This window comes from Pyxicephalus adspersus, unplaced genomic scaffold, assembly GCF_032062135.1.
Source record: "Pyxicephalus adspersus unplaced genomic scaffold, UCB_Pads_2.0 Sca69, whole genome shotgun sequence".
Taxonomy (NCBI): domain Eukaryota; kingdom Metazoa; phylum Chordata; class Amphibia; order Anura; family Pyxicephalidae; genus Pyxicephalus; species Pyxicephalus adspersus.
The window spans coordinates 10614-31759 of NW_027317076.1; the positions used below are offsets into that span (position 1 = coordinate 10614).

The 21146-nt window shown below is 38.7% G+C and overlaps 1 protein-coding gene across 1 annotated transcript; it reads left to right on the plus strand.

Annotated features, from left to right (window-relative positions):
* The first annotated feature begins 501 nt into the window (after positions 1-501).
* Positions 502-2171, plus strand: LOC140344840 (olfactory receptor 1G1-like). The gene is made up of 2 exons (XM_072432045.1): positions 502-1414; positions 2053-2171. Exons 1-2 carry the CDS (start codon positions 502-504, stop codon positions 2169-2171), a joined length of 1032 nt encoding a protein of 343 aa, XP_072288146.1.
* Positions 2172-21146: the final 18975 nt, after the last annotated feature.

The following is a 21146-nucleotide window of genomic DNA, read 5'->3' on the forward strand; positions in this document are numbered from 1 at the left end:
TGGTGGAAGAGACCAGGAGGTCTCCCAATGTTTAGGTCTGTAAGACCAACAATTCTGAAGACTGGGATGTATAGAAAGAGCCAGGAGGCTACATTTGTGTTTTTCTTGTCATTCTGTAATGACTTTGGTCCCCTGTGAGGGAAAACCCTAAAACTGGCTTTGTATTGATGTTTTTACATGAATAAAAGTGGGCAGAGCGCTCTGAAATTTGAACTGAATCCTGAATGACAAGTAATGTAATAACGCTCTTATTTTAAAATGTTCCTTCCAAGAAAAATAACACCAAGTTTCTTTTTTACAACCCACTTTGGTAATTGAGGCTGTTTTAGTCTTTACTCATTGTGATTGTGAATACATTGTGATAATACCTGGAAAACTTCATTTTAGAAAAATCCACGTTTGTTCTTCATCCTATGGGTCATATCCCTAATAGGTGCAGGAAGAAACTCTTTAAAAAAAAAATACAATTTTGTTCAAATATATTTAATTTTTATTGAAGACATGGAAGTATTTACTCTGCAGGATTTGTATGAATTTCAGAAAAACTTCTCCATTAATAATGTCTTTATTGTCGGGTTGAGGATTCCGCAGCACTACAGACGTATCCTGTTCTCCATTTTAACAGTCACCTACATCCTGACCTTGTCATGCAACCTCCTGGTCATCTTGTTGGTGTTCTTCACTAAACTTTCACATTCTCCTATGTATGTGCTGCTCTCCAATCTGTCACTGTCCGAGATCTTGCTCACCACTGATATTGTCCCCCCCATGCTCTATATCATACTTAGAAATGGGGCTAATTTTTCTATTGTTGGGTGTTTGATGCAGTTTTTCCTATTTGGTGTTTTTGTGGTAACAGAGAGTTTCCTCCTTTCAGCGATGTCCTATGATAGATACCTGGCCATCTGCAAACCTTTGCATTATAAAATAATTATGGGCCCTGAGTTGTGTCTCTGTCTTATTGTTATCTGCTGGACGATGGGATTCCTGATTATGTCCATTGCTGTGAGTGTGGTGAACACTTTGTATTTGTGTAGAGAAAACATTGACCATTTCTATTGTGATGTCATTCCAATACTGAAACTTTCTTGTTCCGATACTTTCATGGTTGAAATCGTTGCGTGTTTTCTTTCATCCTCAGCTACTTTGTTTCCTTTCCTGGTAATTATTGTTACTTATGGGTGTATCATCCAAGCCATAACCATGATCTCCTCATCTGTAGGCAAAGAGAAAGCGTTCTCCACCTGTAGTTCCCAACTGGGAGTTGTCTTCAAGTATTACTCCACCATGATTATCGTCTATGTGGTTCCACCTGGACATTTCTTGACAGCAAACAAAATAGCATCGCTGCTCTATACAGTGATCACCCCGCTGGTCAATCCTTTTATTTATACTCTGAGGAATCAAGACATCAATGTAGCTATAAGACAAATAATACAATCTATAACCAGGCAACAAAAAATAGAATTAATAAAGAACAGCCAATAAAGAAATAGTCCATAAAAGATAGTTAATAATGACCTTTCCATCCAAAGATGAATTCAGTCTTCATTGTGTTGTAGTCTTATATCTTCCACTTATACACATGTACACAGTAGAAAGGATGCAGAATTACCTATGTAGTTTGTTAATTTACCGCAACCAAACCTCAGAACATTAGCAAAGAAGACATAAAAACCGTGCCCAGACTGGGATCTTAATGGAAAAGAGTATTTTTGGGTTGTTGGCAAAAGAAAATATTTACATACAAGTATACATAGAACATGAATAGATTTATTCAACATAATTGTTGCACACTTTTAAAATAACTGTAGTATATTACATGAGTATAATGACATCAATCAGTCCATATAGGCAAAAAAACTTTGGTAACATGTTTGGAATCCTTCACAAAATTTTAGTTTACCTACGCATAACAAATAGCTTCCTCGGGGGATACAGGAGAGATCTGGAATCTCCAACTGCTCATATGGTGACCCAAAAGGTGAATGTACTCCTAATATACTAGTATTAGTATAGACATCCTTTAAGAAGATAGTAAACATTAGTCACAATCTGGTGTTGGAGGTATTCTTTTCAAGGCAGTAGAAATTTCTCAAGTTCTCCAGAAGCATGAGGTGGAGATCAGGACTTACTTTCAGTGCAGTTGTTGTTGCCCTAATGCCGAGTAAGCCATATGTGTTGTCTTCCCTATGTTGTGGCAGAGTACACATACATTACACTTATGGCTTACTTCTCTGCATCGGGGCAACAAAAACTGCACTGAAATCGACCCCTCATTCACCACCTCATGCTTCTTGTGAATTTGAAGCATTCATACTGGCTTCTATTCAACACTTCCTTCTTCAATAGATGCTGCTTTCCATTGCTGCAAATGGTTGTTCCTCCTGCTGAGTGCTACATTCCTACAAATCACAGTAATGATTGCTTCTTATGCTAACTCCAAGCCTCAATCCTGGGAAATATAGCCTGTAACCAGTCTAAGCTAAGGAGCAGGTAAGTGTGGTGCATGACAGTAGTGTATGCTACTCTAAATGGACAATATTATCTTGTGACATGTCTCACATAAAATGTGCACTAAGCTTTTTATTGCCGCTCATAAACTGGACAACCAATTTCTGCATCTAACTTTGTCTGATGGTTGCAGGCTTTATAATCCCAACTTTGTCAGAAAGTTTGGTAAGGGATAACTGATAATTGATATCTTGCTATCTGATGTAATCTTGTACTCAACTCTAATTGTTCCTAGTCATGTCCTACCTCAGCCTTTCTGTCCCTATATATACCCAGCACCTTATATAATAATAATTTGTATATTGCTTGGACTGTAATTCATTTCTATATATTGTATGTGGCTCTATTGTTTGTGTTTGTTCTCTATTTGTTTTGACCTTGGTTCCATTATCTGCAGTTCCTGATACTTTTATTGCAATAAACTCTTTCCTCTTTGTTGTTTCCAATCTGCTCATGGTATTATAAAACTTTGGATCTTATTATATTGGTGGATTGAACACAAAATACAGGATTTGGTTTTTCCACTTGGCTAGAACTTACTGTTTTGAATATTGGGAAGCATGGAATTTTTTTTTTATTATGGATTAGCATCTAAGAACAATTATATTAGGTTAAAAGAAAAATGTGTCTCTTCCTCAAAATGAACTATGAATATTCATGCGGGACATAAGTTTGAAGGACAGCTCTCTAAGAGGGACATTCTGTACAGTTTGGAAGATTTCCACTAACGTACCACTAACTCAGTGGTACACAAATTGGAGAACATAAACTTCTTCACTTTTAAAACAGGAAAAATGGCTTATACTCTTTAAACTTTCACACAGAAAAATATAAATAATTATAACATTTTTATACTTATTTTTATTTCAATAAATGTTTTTCCGCTATAAAGTTAGGTAATTGGACCAGGGGGCTGAGGCCGGTACAAAGCACATTATATTTTTAGCTGGGTAGCTAAAAATATAAACAAGCGTGACATTGCAATCCAATTGTCATACAACATTTTATGACAATTGGATTACAACTGAAAAAAAATACATACCTGGTCCCCGCAGCTCCTCCGGACACGTCTTCTGTCTTCTTTCTTCACCTGGCATGTGCAGTGTCGATGTCTGGGGTTTCCCGGTGACGTCGCTACCTGCGTCAGTGCAGGCGGGAGGAGGGGCGGGAAATTCAAATCACTTTGCATTGAACTCATTACAAAAAAGCTTTATTGAGTCAAATACAAAGAAATCCATATATAATATAATATATATATAATATATAAATATTATATAAGCTACTGTACAGGTAAATTACATTATACACTTTTTTTATGTTTTATAAAAAAAGTTTTATTATTAAATTTATAAAATTTTTGACATATTTCGGTGAGTTATGCGGTAAATCGGTGAATTATAAGTAATTATTGAGTAATTCGGTGAATTATAGCCTACAATCTAAAATAAATTTCCATGCAAAAAATTTAACACTTTTTGCATGGAAGTACAGAAGTTTGGAAAGAATCGAAACACCTGCCATTCGCGTACGCGTCCCTCTGCGATTTCTGATGATGTCGGTGCATACGTCCGTCGACGGGGGTCGTAGCGGGAAATTCAAATATTTTGTATTGGATTCAATACAAAGTCCTGTATCCAATCCAATACAAAATACCGTATTTTTCGCCATATAAGACGCTCCAGAATATAAGACGCACCCAATTTTAAAGGAGGAAAATCTAGAAAAAAAAGATTCTGAACCAAATACTGTAGTAAAATATTTTATATCAACTGTATAAAGTTAACAGCAGTTTAACAACAATTTTATGTCAACCATGTAACATATTAAGAACTATCTTTACTCTCATTAACAGTCAGTAAAATCAGTAAACAGTGAAAGTAACAAAAATAAGGCTGTATTGTTTTTATTCGAACCCCAAGAATATCCAATCAAGTAGGAGCGGGGCAGAGCAGAACACGGACAGCAAACAGTAAACATTGACTGGAGGAGGCGGAACGTATGGAGCAGGAGGGGCAGACGTGCGGACCTTTCAGGGCAGCATAGATTGATACAGTGCCCGGGAGATATGCACAGAAGCGGCGAAATTGTGCCCACACTGCCCAGCAAGGAGTGAGACTGCCCGGGGAGACATGAGGAGGCACAGCCCGCACTGATGGAGGAAAAGCGTTGACATGGTGCCCGGGCAGCAAGTGGTTAGACTGTCGGGAGGGGGGACAAGGCGCGCTATAGGAGGGAGAGGGAAGCCCGAACACACACAGCCCGGCCATGCAGGGAGGGTCAGAGAAGTCTCCACAGCTCGCAGTACATGCCACAAATCCAGCCTGCAGCACACACAGCATAAAGAGAAAACTGTGAGCAAGCAACACACAAAGTTAGGGGCAGTTTTAATGCAGGCAAAATGTGTATTTGTCGTATAAGATGCACCAACTTTCCCCCCCCCCAGTTTTGGGGAAGAAAAAGTGCGTCTTATACGGCGAAAAATACGGTAATACAAAATATATTTATGTGGTTTTGTCTATAGGTATAGGTTGGAGGAGGGACGCGTACACGAATGCCAGGTGTTCTAATTCTTTCCAAACTTCTGTACTTCCATGCAAAAAGTGTAAAATTTTTTGCATGGAAATTTGTTTTAGACACTAGGGAGGTGTTTTAGAAAAATATAATACTATACCGTATACCGAATTATCGCATTTTCAGTATTTTTCATTTATTTATGTATTCTTGTTTAAGCTGATTTTTGTGTTTTTTATTTAATTTTATTAAAAGTATTTTTTTTTTTTACATGATTGTGTGTTTCAAACATTTTTTATATTCATATTATCTACTAGAACCCCTGTTCGGACATATTTCTGTAAGTTACAGGTCTACAATTTAAAAATTTAAAAAAAACAGTCTACCGCTTTTGGTACAGAAAGCTAAACATCAGTGAAACGCCTCGGCCTTTGATTGGGATATTTATCACATTTTGTCACATGCCTGTGTCCACTCTGTCACCTACCTCACTACTGAGATACAATGGGAGGAGCAATTGAGCATGGGTGGTACCTAGACATCTGACCATCTTGGAAGTGGCAAATACTGATAACCTTGCTAGGGGCTACTTGTTTTTGGGTTCAAAATAAGGTGTTTTCACCTTTTCTGTTATTCACTAAAAGAGTAATGCATATACACTTTACATCTCAGTACCTTTTTACTGAGAAACAGCTGAAATTGTTTGAAAAGCTGACTTCAATCAACCAATCATGTTTAATTAAAATTCTTGCTTTTATATTATAAACATGTAGTTCTTCTTGCTTTTTCCTACTACCTTTTACTGTATGAGATGGTATTCTAAGGGCTCCACCAACCAACCGTGGTGCAAAAAATGGACCATAGCATGGCAGTTGTTTTATTGTGACCGAACCCTTCCATTACTTGGTCATTCCATTCCAATTTTTTTTCATGCTTATTGACTTTTGGCTCCCTTACAGTGCTTCTCTTTTGTTGGTCCGGATTTCCAGCCTCTTGATTATGATTATTTTTTATATTCTTGACCTTACTTTTGCTGGACATGCAACAAAACCTTTTTCCACTATCAGAAATTTTACTAAAAGATACAAACATCTGCATCCCCATGAAAGTCTTCATCCACCTATTGATGGAGTAAGTTTGTCTTAAATGAACGTGTCATGTACTTCATTTTCTGATTTATCTGCACTGATCCCTAATTTCTCCATCAGTCAATGTGCTGTCTGTCTCCAGCTACAGCCTTAGACATATAGATCTAGACATTTACCAATCTCTTTGGGGTTGTACTTTTACGATGTCTTTGGGGTTGTACTTTGATAAAAAAGTATTCTGTTGCATCATTTAGGCCTTTTTTTCAATGCAAGCTACTTAAAATTTTATTCATATAGTTCATAGCAAGTAAAACCATCAACCACTTCCTTCCTTTCTTTTAGATGCCAAACAAAGTCTTGTACACATATCACTGTTGGGACTTTGTGCAATGTAGGGTGGTTAAGTCTGTTCTTCGTATTGTGAGTATGTAGAGACTCACACATGAGATAGTAGCAGGGTCTTTTTTCCCCACTGATTCCTCCAAGCCCAATCCCTTTCATGTGGTTTCACTATATAGTAGATTGGAATCTCCCTCATCCATTCATGTCTCCAATAGCTATTGCTTCCACACTGTCCACATAGGTGATGGAGTTAAATTGTAATGCCCTCCTTGCTCTGTCTCGGGGCCCACCGCCTCCTCCCAGTACCCAGCTCTAGATGCCAGACTAGACTCCAGCTCAGTAGGGTCTTCTTTCCCCACTGATTCCTCCAAGCCCAATCCCTTTCATGTGGTTTCGCTACATAGTAGGTAGGGACAGATTGGAATCTCGCTCATCCATTCATGTCTCCAATAGCTACTGCTTCTACATTGTCCGTAAAGGTGATGGCCTTCTTGTACGGACAGTGTGGAAGCAGTATCTATTAGAGACATGAATGGTGAACAAACTTGTAGAGTTCTATTTCCTGACCCGTGTTTCTTCGCAGTACATAGAGAACGTGCTGGCCAACTTCCAACAAGGACCTCAGCCTGATGTTGTCATCATCACCTCGTGTATATAGGATGACAGCATGTATCATGATGAGCAATCAGTCACTGCAAATGTACAAAACCAACATGGACCACCTGTTTATTCAGCTCACCGAGGTACTGAGCCCCAAATGTCTGTTGATATGCAACATGTCCATCTCTGTTTCAAAGCTGGTGAAGTGCTAGAGTAGCCCATTCCTAATGTGCGCTGAGACATCATAGAAGGGAATTTATACAGCACCACACTGGCATATTTGCACCAATTGGATGTGATTGACATGCACGTCCACTTACACTTCAAGCTGCACTCCAGGGTTAAAGATGCCACCCACTCGAATCAGCTTGCTCATCTGAAGTATACCTGCATCCTGATGGCTCATATTGCTCAAGCCTGGGGCGTGCAGCAGGAACAGCAGGAAGAGGAGACGGTGGGCTATGAGACGGAGCGTGAACAGCATTGGTAACTGGCATCTAGAGTTGGGTACTGGGCAGGCGGCAGCAGTAACAGCATGAGGAGGAGGCGGTGGGCCCTGAGACGGAGCAAGGAGGGCATTAGAAGTTGAGGCCATCACCTATATGGACAGTGTCGAAGCTGTAGCTATTGGAGACATGAATGAATGAACGAGATTCCAATCTGTCCCTACCGAGATTGTAATCTCGTTGATCCATTCATGTCTCCAATAGCTACATAGGCGCCTACCTAAAGGTGTACGGTGACTGATCAGAGGAGCCGCCTGTGGGTAAATCTTGCGACTGTCCACACGCAAAGCCTCGGCTGTGCAATCGGACTAGATTTTCCCACAAAAGTCACAAGCACACACACATTCTTTTGTTTGCTCTTATGTATATGTGTGTGTGTATATGTATATCTGTCTACCAATGTCTGTACATCTACTGATGTCTGTACCAAAAGAGGTACACTGTTTTTCATTATTTTTTTTTTTTTTAAATTGTAGACCTGTAACTTACAGAAATATGTCCGAACAGGGTTCTAGTAGATATCATGAATATAAAAAATGTTTGAAACACACAATCATGTAAAAAAAAAAAAATACTTTTAATAAAATTAAATAAAAGACACAAAAATCAGCTTAAACAAGAATACATAAATAAATGAAAAATACTGAAAATGTGATAATTCGGTGTACTGTATAGTAATATATTTTTCTAAAACACCTCCCTAGTGTCCAACAGTCCAACGTCACATACCTATAGACAAAACCACATAAATATATTTTGTATTATTTTGTATTGGATTGGATACAGGACTTTGTATTGAATCCAATACAAAATATTTTAATTTCCCGCTATGACCTCCATCGACGGGCGCACGCACAGACATATCAGGAATCGCCGAGGGACACGTACGTGAACGCCGGGTGTTCTAATTCTTTCCAAACTTCTGTACTGAATTACCGCATAACTCACCAAAATATGTCCAAAATTTTATAAATAATAATAAAACATAAAAAAACTTTAAAAAAAATAGTGTATAATGTAATGTACCTGTACAGTAGCTTATATAATATATATATATATATATATATATATATAATATGATTATTTATATATTGTATAAGGATTTCTTTGTATTGGACTCAATACAGCTTTTTAGTATTGAGTTCAATGCAAAGCGATTTGAATTTCCCACCCCACCTCCCGCCCGCACCGACGCATGCAGCGACGTCACTGGGAAACTCGGAGATCGTCACTGCATTCGCTGGATGAAGACTGAAGACAGAAGATGTGTCCAGAGGAGTTGCGAAGAGAAGGTGAGTATTTTTTTTTTAGAGCTCGACGCTGGAACAGAACGGAATATCACAGTGGGGACCAGGTAAGTGATGGGATTTAACAAAGAGAGAGCAGGATGAACAATACATTTTTACAGATAATTGGGAACCATATGTGTTCAAAAAACAATGTGGCAAACTGAAGTCCAAGAGCAGCTGTCCAGTAATATGGGTTCAGATGAGGCTTAAAACTTGCTGAGTTCCAGGAGTGCAGGATGATGATTCAGTCAGAGAGATGGTTTGATGAATTACCAGTTTAGAATGGCAGCAGAAGCAGAGCATGTGCTGGAGTCCAGATGGATAAATCAATCCAAAGGCAGGAGGTCTAGAAGTTGCAGAGTATATTTATATGTCCAGATCTGTTCCAATTTTGGCACTTGAGATTTGGGCACGTGACCAGGGTCCCAACGTGACCATGCCTGTTGTTTAAATAGAGGTGTTTTGTGCTCTGTTCTGCATTGGTTGTTGAACATTTCAGAGCCTGAGCCTAGCCCATATGAATTCTCCACTACCCTGTATGAATTCTCTAATTTTTTTGTAATTAGTCTGGAGGTCTGATTTTTTTTAACACCAAGGGAAAGTCTGGGGTGTATATAGTAGCTTAGGGAAAGTGATCATTTTATTCAGGCTAATCCCCCCAGGTATGAGACCAAACAATTAGACCAACTACGGAGCTGCTCACCTATTCGTCTGATAATCGGCATGCTCAAAGAATACAATATATAGGGATTTTTAGGGATTTGAACACCCAAATATTCAATCCTTTCCTTGCACCAGATAATTGAATAACACTCACTCACCCCACGCCAGCCTCATATATTTGGTGAAATGTAATGCTTTGGCTTTGTCTAGGTTAATAGTATATCCAGATAATAATCCATAGTGTGAGATCATGTCAAATATAGGTGTTAAGCTACGCTTAGGGTTTGATGTTTATAATAATAGATCGTCCGCAAAAGTGGTTAACTTAAGAGTGTGTGTGCCCATCTTGATGCCTTTAAAAGTTGGTAATGTTTTGAGAAGCCTGAGGAGAGGATCCAGGGCCAAGTTGAAGAGATTTGGAGAAAGGGGGCATCCCTGCCTGGTACCTCTAGACACTATTATAGGATCCGATAAGTCACTGGAAATATAAATTTTAGTAGATAGTCTGTTATATATGAATTGTATATAAGGGGAAATGTCTGTCCAAAAGCTCTTCCAGACAGTATGGCATTCAAAATTGGCCATTCAATTTTATAAAAGCCTTTTTGTCATCCAGACTCAGAAACATATATCTAGTGTCTGGATGGCGAGAAGCTTGTACTGTTGCTATAATTGCAGCTCAGATTGTGGAATATTTATTGTGTACAAATCCTTACTGATGATTGGTCAAAACTGAGAGTAGAAAGGTTTGCAGTTTGTTTGCCATTACTTTTGCAAATGTAGCAATGTAGTAATCTCACTGCCTGTTAATGCATTAATGTATTCTATGATAATTACTTCAGTGTGTGTTTTGCCATGTTCCAAGATGGCTGCTGTGCCCTCAGCACTTTGGCGTAAGATTATCAGTACTGACCTAGCCTGGGGCAGGGATTCTTAGGTAAGTCCTTGGGAAGGACATGGTCTGGAGAGCAAGAGACTCTGTTTTATGCACAGAGAAAGTATAACTTCAGACTGTAAGTTATGGCACAATCCCCTCACTGAGACATATTGAAAGGACTTTACATGTTTACACTGCTGCTGTTTGAAGATTGCATAGTTTGATGTTACGCTGGATTTCATATGATGTTTATTATTCAATACAAAGACTCTTTCTGCTAATACAGTGTGGATTATTGTCTATGAGTATACTATTCTCAACTGGGACTGCACTTGTTACTCACAAGACCGAATTGATTGGAGGCACTGCGCTTATGGGAGATTTCATTCTGTTTCCACAGATAAAGTAAAGGTTCTGCTCCTGTTCTTCCACATTAGACATTAGTAACCTGCAGAGTGGGTCAGAATAGGGCTACATTTGGAAGCATTGCTGAGATTATCTTGGATCAGGGCAGTATTGTGTTACCATGCCACTGTTATCCACAGAAGCTGTATGGCAGTGGGCTCACATTGTCACATAAACCTTTGTTGTATCATGTGTACCTATATCTGTGAGGTTGCGCCACATCAGTAGCCTGCAGAGTGGGTCAGAATAGGGCTACACATAGATGTTATAATCCCAGTTTAGTATTGACCTAGGTCTAGGAGGCAAGCACAATTTAGGGATGAATGTGGTATATGCTTCATGAAAATCAGGGTATGGGGTGTGATGGGACAGAATGTGGTTTTAAACTGCTGTAAGGAAAGAACTCAATTCAGGAACTAAGGTTTTACAGTAATCTGCTGAGAATCCATCTGGGTCTGGCGTTCTATTAGTAGTCAGAGATCCTATGGTGCAGAGAACTTCGGCTTCTGAAACTAAGGGCATTTAGAAATTCTCTGCGTGTAGAGGAAAGCTTATGAAGTTTAGCTTTGTTCAGTGACCGTGTAAGTGGATCAGGTTGAGGCCGTATAGAATATCTGATTATATTTTTTAAATGCAGACAGGATGTTTGATTGTGCTGTATTGTGGAAGTATCTTTTACCCCTAATATGTGTCATTTAGGGTCAAAAGGATTAGCCAGGCATGAGAGTAACATGCCAATTTTGTTCCCCCAGGGGTAAAACTTGGTATAGACAGTGGAAGTTTTGATTCAGTTGTTAACATGTACATTTAGTTGAACCACTGCTTCCCGTCATGATCTCCTTGCCTCCACATCACCATGTTAGAGATAATGTCCATACGCTTAGGTAACTTGGTCTTGGTAGAGTTATAATTTTTGTAGTATTCCTATTCTGCTGTGAGGGGAATGCCATTATATGACCCCTCATCGCAGCTTTCATGGTGCGCCACAACAGAACAGGGGTATCCAGAGAGATAGATTATCATTTAAACCATTTTCCCAGTGGGATTGGCGTTTTGGTTCTAAATAAAGAAGACCTGCTTAAAAAAAGCAGGGAATCCCCATAGGAAGGTTTACCTAATGGGAATTTGCAGCCGTACTTGGGGGCATGATCCGAGAGAGTGAAACTAGACACTTTCTGCACTTCCAAAAGTAAGTCAGTAATATGTTGGGAAGGTTTTAAGTGGTATTGTCGGTTGAGGTCCTCCTGGGGAATCATTGGGCGTGCTGACAAATAGGTGGAAGAGTCATCTCCGGTGTGACATCTCCACAATTTAAATGTACAGGATGTTTTATTTGGTAGTGGTTGTAAAAAGGGAGCTGCATTAAGGAACTATGCATTAAGTTAAAGCGTACATATTAAGTTTAGGGGTATGTATGATATACACCGTATAGGAAAATATGTGTTTGAAACACAAAAATTATTTAGATATTGTGTGCTGAATAATGTGTGATTAGTAAAGCCTGATGGTAATGGTAATATTTGTGACACTCCTGTGACAAAGTTGCAAATTGCAATTTTTTTGCCGTGTCATTGCACGCCTGATACCTGGTGGTCTGATCTACCCTCCTGTCAGGTGGAGCAACCATGTTGGGAGAGCTCCTTCTTGCAATTCGGCTTAAAAAGTAGAACTTCACTGGCAAAGTTAGTTCCATCTAGGAGCAGACGTATCATCTAGGTTTGTGTGGGCCAAGGGATCTCCTTCATCTGGACTGTGTAAGTTGACTTTCCAGTCAAAGTGGGATGTGGATGCTCGTAACATCTGGTGATGTATTGTTTATTGATTGAATATTTCATAAGCCGTGGTCACGGAGGTGTACTCACACCATTGCAGCAAACAAACATCACTGAACACATGGAACTCCTATCCTACACAGCAGGCAGAACACAGGGGGTGGGGGACTTCCTTCTCATATCATTTAATAAAAGATAAAAGATGGAGGCAGTGATTAGAATGAAAAGCATTTTATTGATCAGCTGCTTATAATTATGATAAGTGATAATAGTAACATTACAAACAGGTTATAAAAAATGTTAAGAAGTTACAACTGATTTTTTTTTAATTCTAGCTTGAAGTGGACTCTTGGATTAGCTTTTTCTGTTCAATGTATTTATTTGTATTGTCACAATACTTGGATTGGAAGTCACTACTGGGAATTTTTCGTTGACACCTAATGAATTGGTTTTAGCAGGGGTTCCTTGAGCAATGAAAATCATTTTGAGGATTCATCTGGGGTAAAAAAAATTTAAAACACTTGGCCTAAGCTTTGGGCTATGTCGTAAGTGCTGGTAAGTTGGAACTTGGGGTAACTTCTACTTAATTCCCCTACATCCCCAGACAGTGAGCAAAGCTTTATGTTATGATCTGATTCTCTAACTTTATACCTTATCATACTCTATCACACCCAGCCATTGAGTTTTCAGTAGTTTTAATAAATGAGAACAACAAATCTGCATCTTATTGACCATAGGGGAATTTACCTATCCAGCTTTTATCAGCCAGACGTTTCAGCCTTTCATATTCATCCTGTTTAGCTTTTTCTGCAGTGACATCTTTTATCTTTTTAACTGCAGCTTCAAATGCATAATTCAGAATAAACTTCTTACGTTCCATACGTTCTTTTATTGGATCTCGTGGTTCCTTCAGACGGAATTTTACATCATTTAGAGCGTGCAGGATCACATTCTGTATATCAGTGCATCTCCCACGTGTCTTCATGTTGTCCCCTGGGGTATAATTCTCAATGGCCATCACCGCTTCTGCTCCCGTACGTCTAAACTTCTCTTCCAGATCTCTGTAACTTCCATGTGACTTGTGTGTAAGGACAACAATGGGAACAACTCCTATTATTATAATAAATGAAGGTGAGAGTGTAAACCTCAAAGTGTTCCATATCAATAGCAAAAATATATTATTTACTGACTCTACTGTTACTGAAACTGATATGATATTTATATGTGCAAACCTCAACTTTTTTGACTAATATCAATAAAGCTCAGATAAATATGGCTGCATATGTTTGGAAAGCAGAATAGTGATAGTGAGAAAGCCACACACTGCAATGTGCAGGAGGAATGAATGATCTTTAATTGGGATATTTAGCACATTTTGCATTTCTGGAAGTGTCAGATGCCGGTGTCCACTCTGTTATCTCTATCACTACTGAGATATAATGGGAGAAATCTTGGAAGTGACAAGTGCTGATGACTTTGCCAGGGGCTCTACTGCTTGTTTTTAGGAGCTGCACTTGTGTGGATTGCTGACAATCATCCAATCATGTGCAATCAAAATTTATATTGTTATATTTTACAGCTGTAGAGCCTCTTCCTTTTTCCTATCAGGCTTGCTATAAGTTAGATTGGGGGATTGGCGTATATCGAGTGCATATTCAAACTTCTTGAACGCCTTGTCTATAAAAGACTCATCCATTACCTGAGCACCAACCCTCTCCCTGACCCCCTCCAGTCTGGTTTTAGAGCTGCCCACTCCACCGAAACATCCCTTACTAAAGTGGCCAATATCCTCATCAGAGCTAAGTCTCAGGGCAACTTTTCTCTGCTCCTTCTCCTTGATCTTTCCTCTGACACTGTTAGTCCTGAGACCGGTTCTCTTTTCTCTGTACACCTCCTCTCTCGGTAGTCTCATATCCTCCCTTGGCTTACATCTGTATGCTGATGACACTCAGCCAGACTCATCCATCCTTCCCTCCGCTCCTCTTCCGCTACATCTCTTTGTAGTTCTCTCCATTGGCTTCCATTTCACCTTAGAATCAAATTCAAGCTCCTGTTATTGTCCCACCTACATTTCTGACTTGGTAAAAAAAAAGTCTCCGAGATAAGGACATCTGACATATGGATGACTCCTAGAAATGACTAGGGCTTCCCTGATCCCTCGTGTGCAGGACAGAGGATTGATGGGGGAAGGGGGCAGTTTGCATGACTTCCAGAATAAATCTTTCACTAAACACAGCTCAGGTTGTGGGTGAGCTGATCTGTAACAGTGTGTAACTCTTTAATGACAAAGACAGCTGTTTTTGTTTTTCTTTACATATCAAAGCACAGTTTGCTCCAGAAGTCAATGAATGTCTAGGAGCCATAAAGTTCTTTTTTTTTTTGCTTTGTTTGTGACTATCTCACAGTGAGGATTTTATACAGTAACTGACACCTCACTGCCTAATAATATGTTCAGACAAACATCTGTCTGCCTGTAATTGTCCCCTGAGTAAGCAGAATTTTTTGATCAATGAAACATATTGGAAATCCCATCAAAATAATGTACATTTATTAAAAGAAAGAAAGGGGTTGGAAAGAATGGAAATTGAGAATACGGCATCGCTGAGGGTTATTTGTCTTTCCAACTAAATGCATAATCATGACCCTTTAGGAATTCGTAAATGTTCAAATATGCTTAAGTATTTATGTAAACTCTTGTTGTTATAATGCATTGATAGTGTTTCTGTATGCTGTGAAAACTCTTATTGTTTTATTGCATTTGGTCATTTATTCATATTCTGAAAATTTGGGACGTGGCATAGTTTATTGACACATTATGACTTTCTGTGATTTGCTAAAAAACAAACAGGTCGCTCTCTAATTTTTACACAGCTCTACCATCTGAACAGTTACCTGTCATGTCTCTGCAGCTCCGGAAAAATCTTTTGATTTCTAGTACTTGATCTTCTGGCATGCTAAGCTTTACACTGGCAGAAAAACAAAGTTTAGCTTTTTTTTAAAATTACATTTGTAATTGTATATACAATTTTACTCTTGTATATTTAACTAAAAAGTACCATACTTTTATTATTTGTGACTTGTTCCTACAGGTCTCATTGAAGCCCCTTCCACAATCCCAATTTGCCAATTTAGTCATTTTGATGACAATATATTCAACGGCTTTACAATTAACTTATAAGGTCAGCTGTTGCTTTAACAAATGTGTTTTTTTTTTTACATAGGTTGAAAAAAGACATAAGTTCTTCAAGTTCAACCACTAGGGAAATAAACATCCCAGATATAAAACCCGATAAGACATAGCTGAAGGATAGCATAGGAAGGCAAAAAAAAAAACCCCGGGTACAATTTATTCCAACAGGAGAAAAATATTTTCCTTATTCCAAGAGGCTATCGGATGTTCTCTGCATCAGCAGTCTCTGTTATCTTTACTTTAAGCTTTATTACCCAGTTATATTCTGTGCTTCTAGAAATCATCCAGCTTTTTCTTAAAGCAATCTATAGAACTTGCTGAAAATACTTCCTGAGGGAGCCGATTCCACATTATCACAGACCTTACAGTGAAGAATCCCTTCCTTATCCGGAGCTTAAACTTCTTTTCCTCCAGACGCAAAGAGCGCCCCCTTGTGCTTTGTAATGACATTACAGTGAATAATGGGGAAGAGAGTTCTCTATATGGACTGTTTACATATTTATACAGGGTGATCATATCCCCCCTTATACGTCTCTTCTCAAGGGAGAATAGATTCAGTTCAGCTAATCTCTCCTCATAGCGGAGCTCCTCCATTCCTTTTATTAGTTTAGTTGCCCTTCTCTGCACTCTCTCCAATTCCATAATATGCACAGTATATAATTTCAGGTATATATACATTTACTTACATTTTATAGTTGGGTAGAAAAGTATGGAAAATCCATAAAACATCACATTTTTATAACAATGTATTTCCATCTTCCCATGTGTTCATACCTGTAAACAAATATGGGAACAATGAAGTCGGTGTAGTTGGGTTCCCGGTCCGAATCCTCCACCTGGGACATTGTCTTAGGAAAGTCATGAGTCAGCATCACATCCTGATTCAAGGGGAGGAAATTACCTGTAAAGAAGATTATTCATTGGATGAGTTACGGGAACTTCATGATTGGCGTCTGGACTTCATATACTGGGGTAGATTTATTTACTAAGGAGGCGAAGAATGTCAACTAGCAAAAGTAAATTTTCATATTAGGTTTAAAACCTGGAAACAATTAAATAGCAGAATTTTCAATAACAAGAATAAACAATTACAAGCAGTGTTTTTTTTTTTTTTTGCATGTTTAAAGGTGGCTGGGCTGTGTGCAAATTCACTTAGCTTAATGTTCCAGTGAATCTTAATTTTTTTTCCTTGCACATGAGTGTTCTTAGCAACATAAATCTTCATTGATCTTGGCAAATCTTTTAAGCCTAACAACTTTATAAATATAATCTCCAAAGTGGCACAAAGGTCATTTTATTTTAGGCAGCTGAAAAATTGAAATATATAAAAATAACTAAAACACTCAAACTTTAAATACAAAGAAAGTTAAAAAAAAAAAAACGATTTACCCAATTGTGCATAAACCACGGCCTCCTCCACAGCATCCTTCCTTCCAAAGCCTCTGTTGTCGACGATGGTGACTGTGTCAGTAAGATTATAGGAATTTCTCTTCAATGTTATAATGGTTCCACTTGATCCAGTTCTGGCGTGTGTCCTAAATGTTTCATTTCTGAGGCTGTAGATGCAGGAATTGACAAAAGCTGATTTGCCATGTCCAGCATATCCAAATAACTGCAGGAGAGCCGTATTTAATTCCATACCCTGGGCATTGATCGAATCACTGATCTCAACGCGTTTGGTGGGTCACATACCTGCTCCATCATGAGTTATTATTAAGACATAAATTCAGTGGAGGAGACACATTTCCTAATGACCAAAGATTTTCACAATTAGCTCCACAAATACACACAAGGGTAAGTACATCGGCATACAGTAAGTAAAAAAGGAGCATCAGATGTATTTGTGATGTAGAGATTCTGATAAAGAACAGAGGACACTAATTTACATTGGCCCTGATTTATGAAAGCTTACCAAGACGGGACAGGAAACACTTTCATCAGTAAAGCTGGGTGATCCAGCAAACCTGGATGTGCTTGCCCCTGTGTTGCTGCCTTGTGTGTATTTTTGTTACATTAATTCCTAATGAAAAATGCGTCAATTAATTGAGGTCCAGTTCATGCTTTGTCAACATAATAGGACATCTCATAGGCTGGCTAAATTAATGATTTTATGGTTTTCGTAATTACTAAGGTGTCCTTTAAAATTTGTAATTTTTTTTATTAACATTTGTGTTGGGTAGTCTAATGCAATATAGGCCTCAGAAGGCCCATCTGTACCCCATTTGAGGATTGCTTGGTTTCAGTTTTATTTTCTGGAATGTAGCTTTATTTTTGAATGTCTTGATGGGGGAACATTTATATATATGTATAGTTCTCAATAAATATCTTTTTTGATGTTTTTATGTAAGTTTCTTTTTCAGTAACAATACTAAAAAACCACCAACTCTCTTACCAGACCCAAAAGAGGTGTATGGATCTTCTGTTTCTATTTTTGTTTTTGTCTTAAGGGGTTGGTTGTATAAACACATATCAGGTTTTATTATTGTCTTTTCTTGCTTTTCTTGCCAATGATGTTTTTGGTTTGATATTATATACAAATCAAAATATTAATATTTCTCAATATTTTACACATCATCATCATTGGGTGACTGACATAAATACAGTATTTTTTTCTTCCAGTACAGTACTCGTCTTATATTATTAACACTGGGGAACAATTTTAAACAATGTTTTTGTTGACTTCAATTTTTAAGCTTATTTACACTAAAATAGGTTTGCTGATTCTGAAAGTGCAGTTAGTTTTCTTCTATCACATCAGGTTTTTCCTCTACCACTTATATTAATGCCATTACTGTAGTGTGGATTTGTATAGGCTATTCATTTACACACAAGACAGTGTGGTCAGAGGTTGTGCGCTGCTCTAGGTAGTGAATGAGCAAAATGTATTTTTCTACTTGCACACGTATTTCCTTTCTCTCAGATCATGTCTGGCTCTGCTGTTTCTCGTCATAAGTGCCTAACCAACCCTGATTCATTGTTATCTGTGGCAGTTTCACCATTCCCAGTCAAAGGGCGAACATCAGCACATTTGTAGAGCAAGCCTATTTGTCATATTTCAAAGTTTAATTTGGTGGTCAAGATAAGTCTGGGGCCCCTCATAAGGTGAGCAAACAGTGTGTGGGGGGTTTATGGATGTGGACAAAGGGAACACGTGATAAGATGATATTTGGTATTCCTATGGTTTGGCAGGAGCCAGGAGATCATTTCAGTGAGTGTTACTTTTGTATAGTGAAAACTTCAGGATATAACAAGAAAAATAAATGTAACATAGAGTCTCCTAGTCTACCATCGGCTATACGCCCAGTGGCTCATTCAGATGAAATCCCAGGGCTGGTTTTCGTTACACAATCCTCTCCTGAAGAACATGATTATGGCGATGAACTAGGTGATGAATAGTTTGAAACCGAAGAGGACTCTGTAAGGGATTCGATCAGCATGAGTTTAGTGATTTGAGACTATCGGAGAAGGCTTCAGAACTCCGAGCATCAAGACTGCGAGAGAAAAATGTACTTGAAAAAGGAACAAAGGTATCGTACTTTCCAAGAAACTGCATTTCTGTAGTACTTTAGAACGGACAGTGGCTTTGTGTATTGCCCTAACATACCTGGTTTAATGGAGGATTCAGGAATTCTAATCTATAACTAAATGGCGACTATTCATCGATAGCTCAAAGCGGAGCCTAAACTGTGTCCTCCTTCACAATGGCAATATATTTGGGTCAGTCCCAATTGGCCATTCAGTTTCTCTTTGTGAAGAATATACAGACATAAAGAGAGTCATTGAGTTGTTGCAATATCACAATTGGGTCATCTGTGTTGACCTTATACCCCCCTGGCCTGCATACAGCTCACCCTCCGTCTCTTACCGTCTTGGTTTCCCCTATCCGGGCGGAAATTCTCTCCAGAAGGCTCCGGGACTCCACCGCCATCACCGGGAACTAAACAAGCTTCAAACTTCCCGCGGACCGCGACTTCCGGCACAACAAACGTCACTTCCGGCAGCTCGGCTATTCTTGCTTTCCTAACACTTCTTCCGGGCCACGTGACACCGTTCTTATGAAGCCAGATGTGAGCACAAACATCATACAATGCAATAGAATGGAAAATGACTGCAGTGTTCATGTCACAGTGTTGTCACCTGTAAGCACACCCAGCCTGTAAAAAGGAGCTCCTGTACTTACCTGTGTGGTGTTATGACTCCCCCCCCCTGTACACTATGGTTCCTTCCACCACTCATACAGTTTATATTGATATAAAAAACTGATGGAAGCAACCACAGCATGAAATGAGGGGGGGGCAGATATGTGAGACAATGCTGTCAGCAGTGTGTAAGGATTCCCTGGAGGGATTATCAGTCAGGTTATACATGGGAGTGATTTCCTCTCACTTCCTGTTGTGTCTGTGAAACAGGAAGTAAAGGAAGATCTCCTCAGTGGGACGCCCAGGATGGGAAAACAAATCCAATGGATTTCTGCTTATATACTCCAACCAATAAGGTCAGTCACACAAATCAAAGCCAGAGGATCAGCATGACAGCCAGGTGGGGAGCATTTTCTGCAGAATGGCTCAGTAACAGCATTACACGGGTTTATAATGGAAGCTATGAGTCACCCAACACATCCTAACACTGGGGGAACACCGGGCAAAGCACCCCATTCCTATGAAGTGGACTACCGACCTACCTACATAACACCCACCTACATGTTACCCACCTACCCACATATCACCTACCTACCCACCTATCTACATACCTACAAACCCACCTACCACCTCTCTATACTTCCATTGTTCTATTAGAACTTCCTGTGAAATAAATCTACCCAGGGGCGTGTGGGTAGTGTAGTATGAGATTTCTAGTTTTGTGACAGGTATAATAATATACAATATGTGTCTTTGTTTCTAAGAACTGATTTTCTTTTCACTTGGGGGAATAAAAACGTCTCTGCAGACATTTATCTAACAAAAATATTATGTGTTTCTCAGTAATAATAATGATCTGTATGATACACACTGGGTATTTATCTTCATTGGGATTAATTTACTCCATATCTCTGATTTATATCTGAGGGTATATTAGGGGAACAGTTCTGAGACGTCATTGCGATTTCTACAATGATAATAGCAGAATGAACATTTTTATTGATTGCTTGCCTAAGCTTATTTTTTCCAGTTTAATGGTTTCCTTTCATATTTCTTAGTTACATTTGGTAAGGTAATGAATGGAATTTCATAAAACAAATTACTGCTCTGCCATAATGTAGCCTATCAATTCCAATTAGTCAGCATTGATTGAACTTTCTAATAAATAGCAATTTAAATTCAAATGTAATAAATAGCAAAGAGTAAGAGAAACAAAGACTGTACCTATCATTGTACACAAGCCATGTACA

What these genes read in the sequence shown, in the direction of transcription:
- LOC140344840 (XM_072432045.1), top strand. Translation starts at nt 502, where the DNA reads ATGGAAGTATTTACTCTGCAGGATTTGTATGAATTTCAGAAAAACTTC. An exon ending in TCTGAGGAATCAAGACATCA is followed by an intron (nt 1,415 to 2,052) that starts ATGTAGCTATAA and finishes AACATTAGTCAC; the next exon opens with AATCTGGTGTTGGAGGTATT.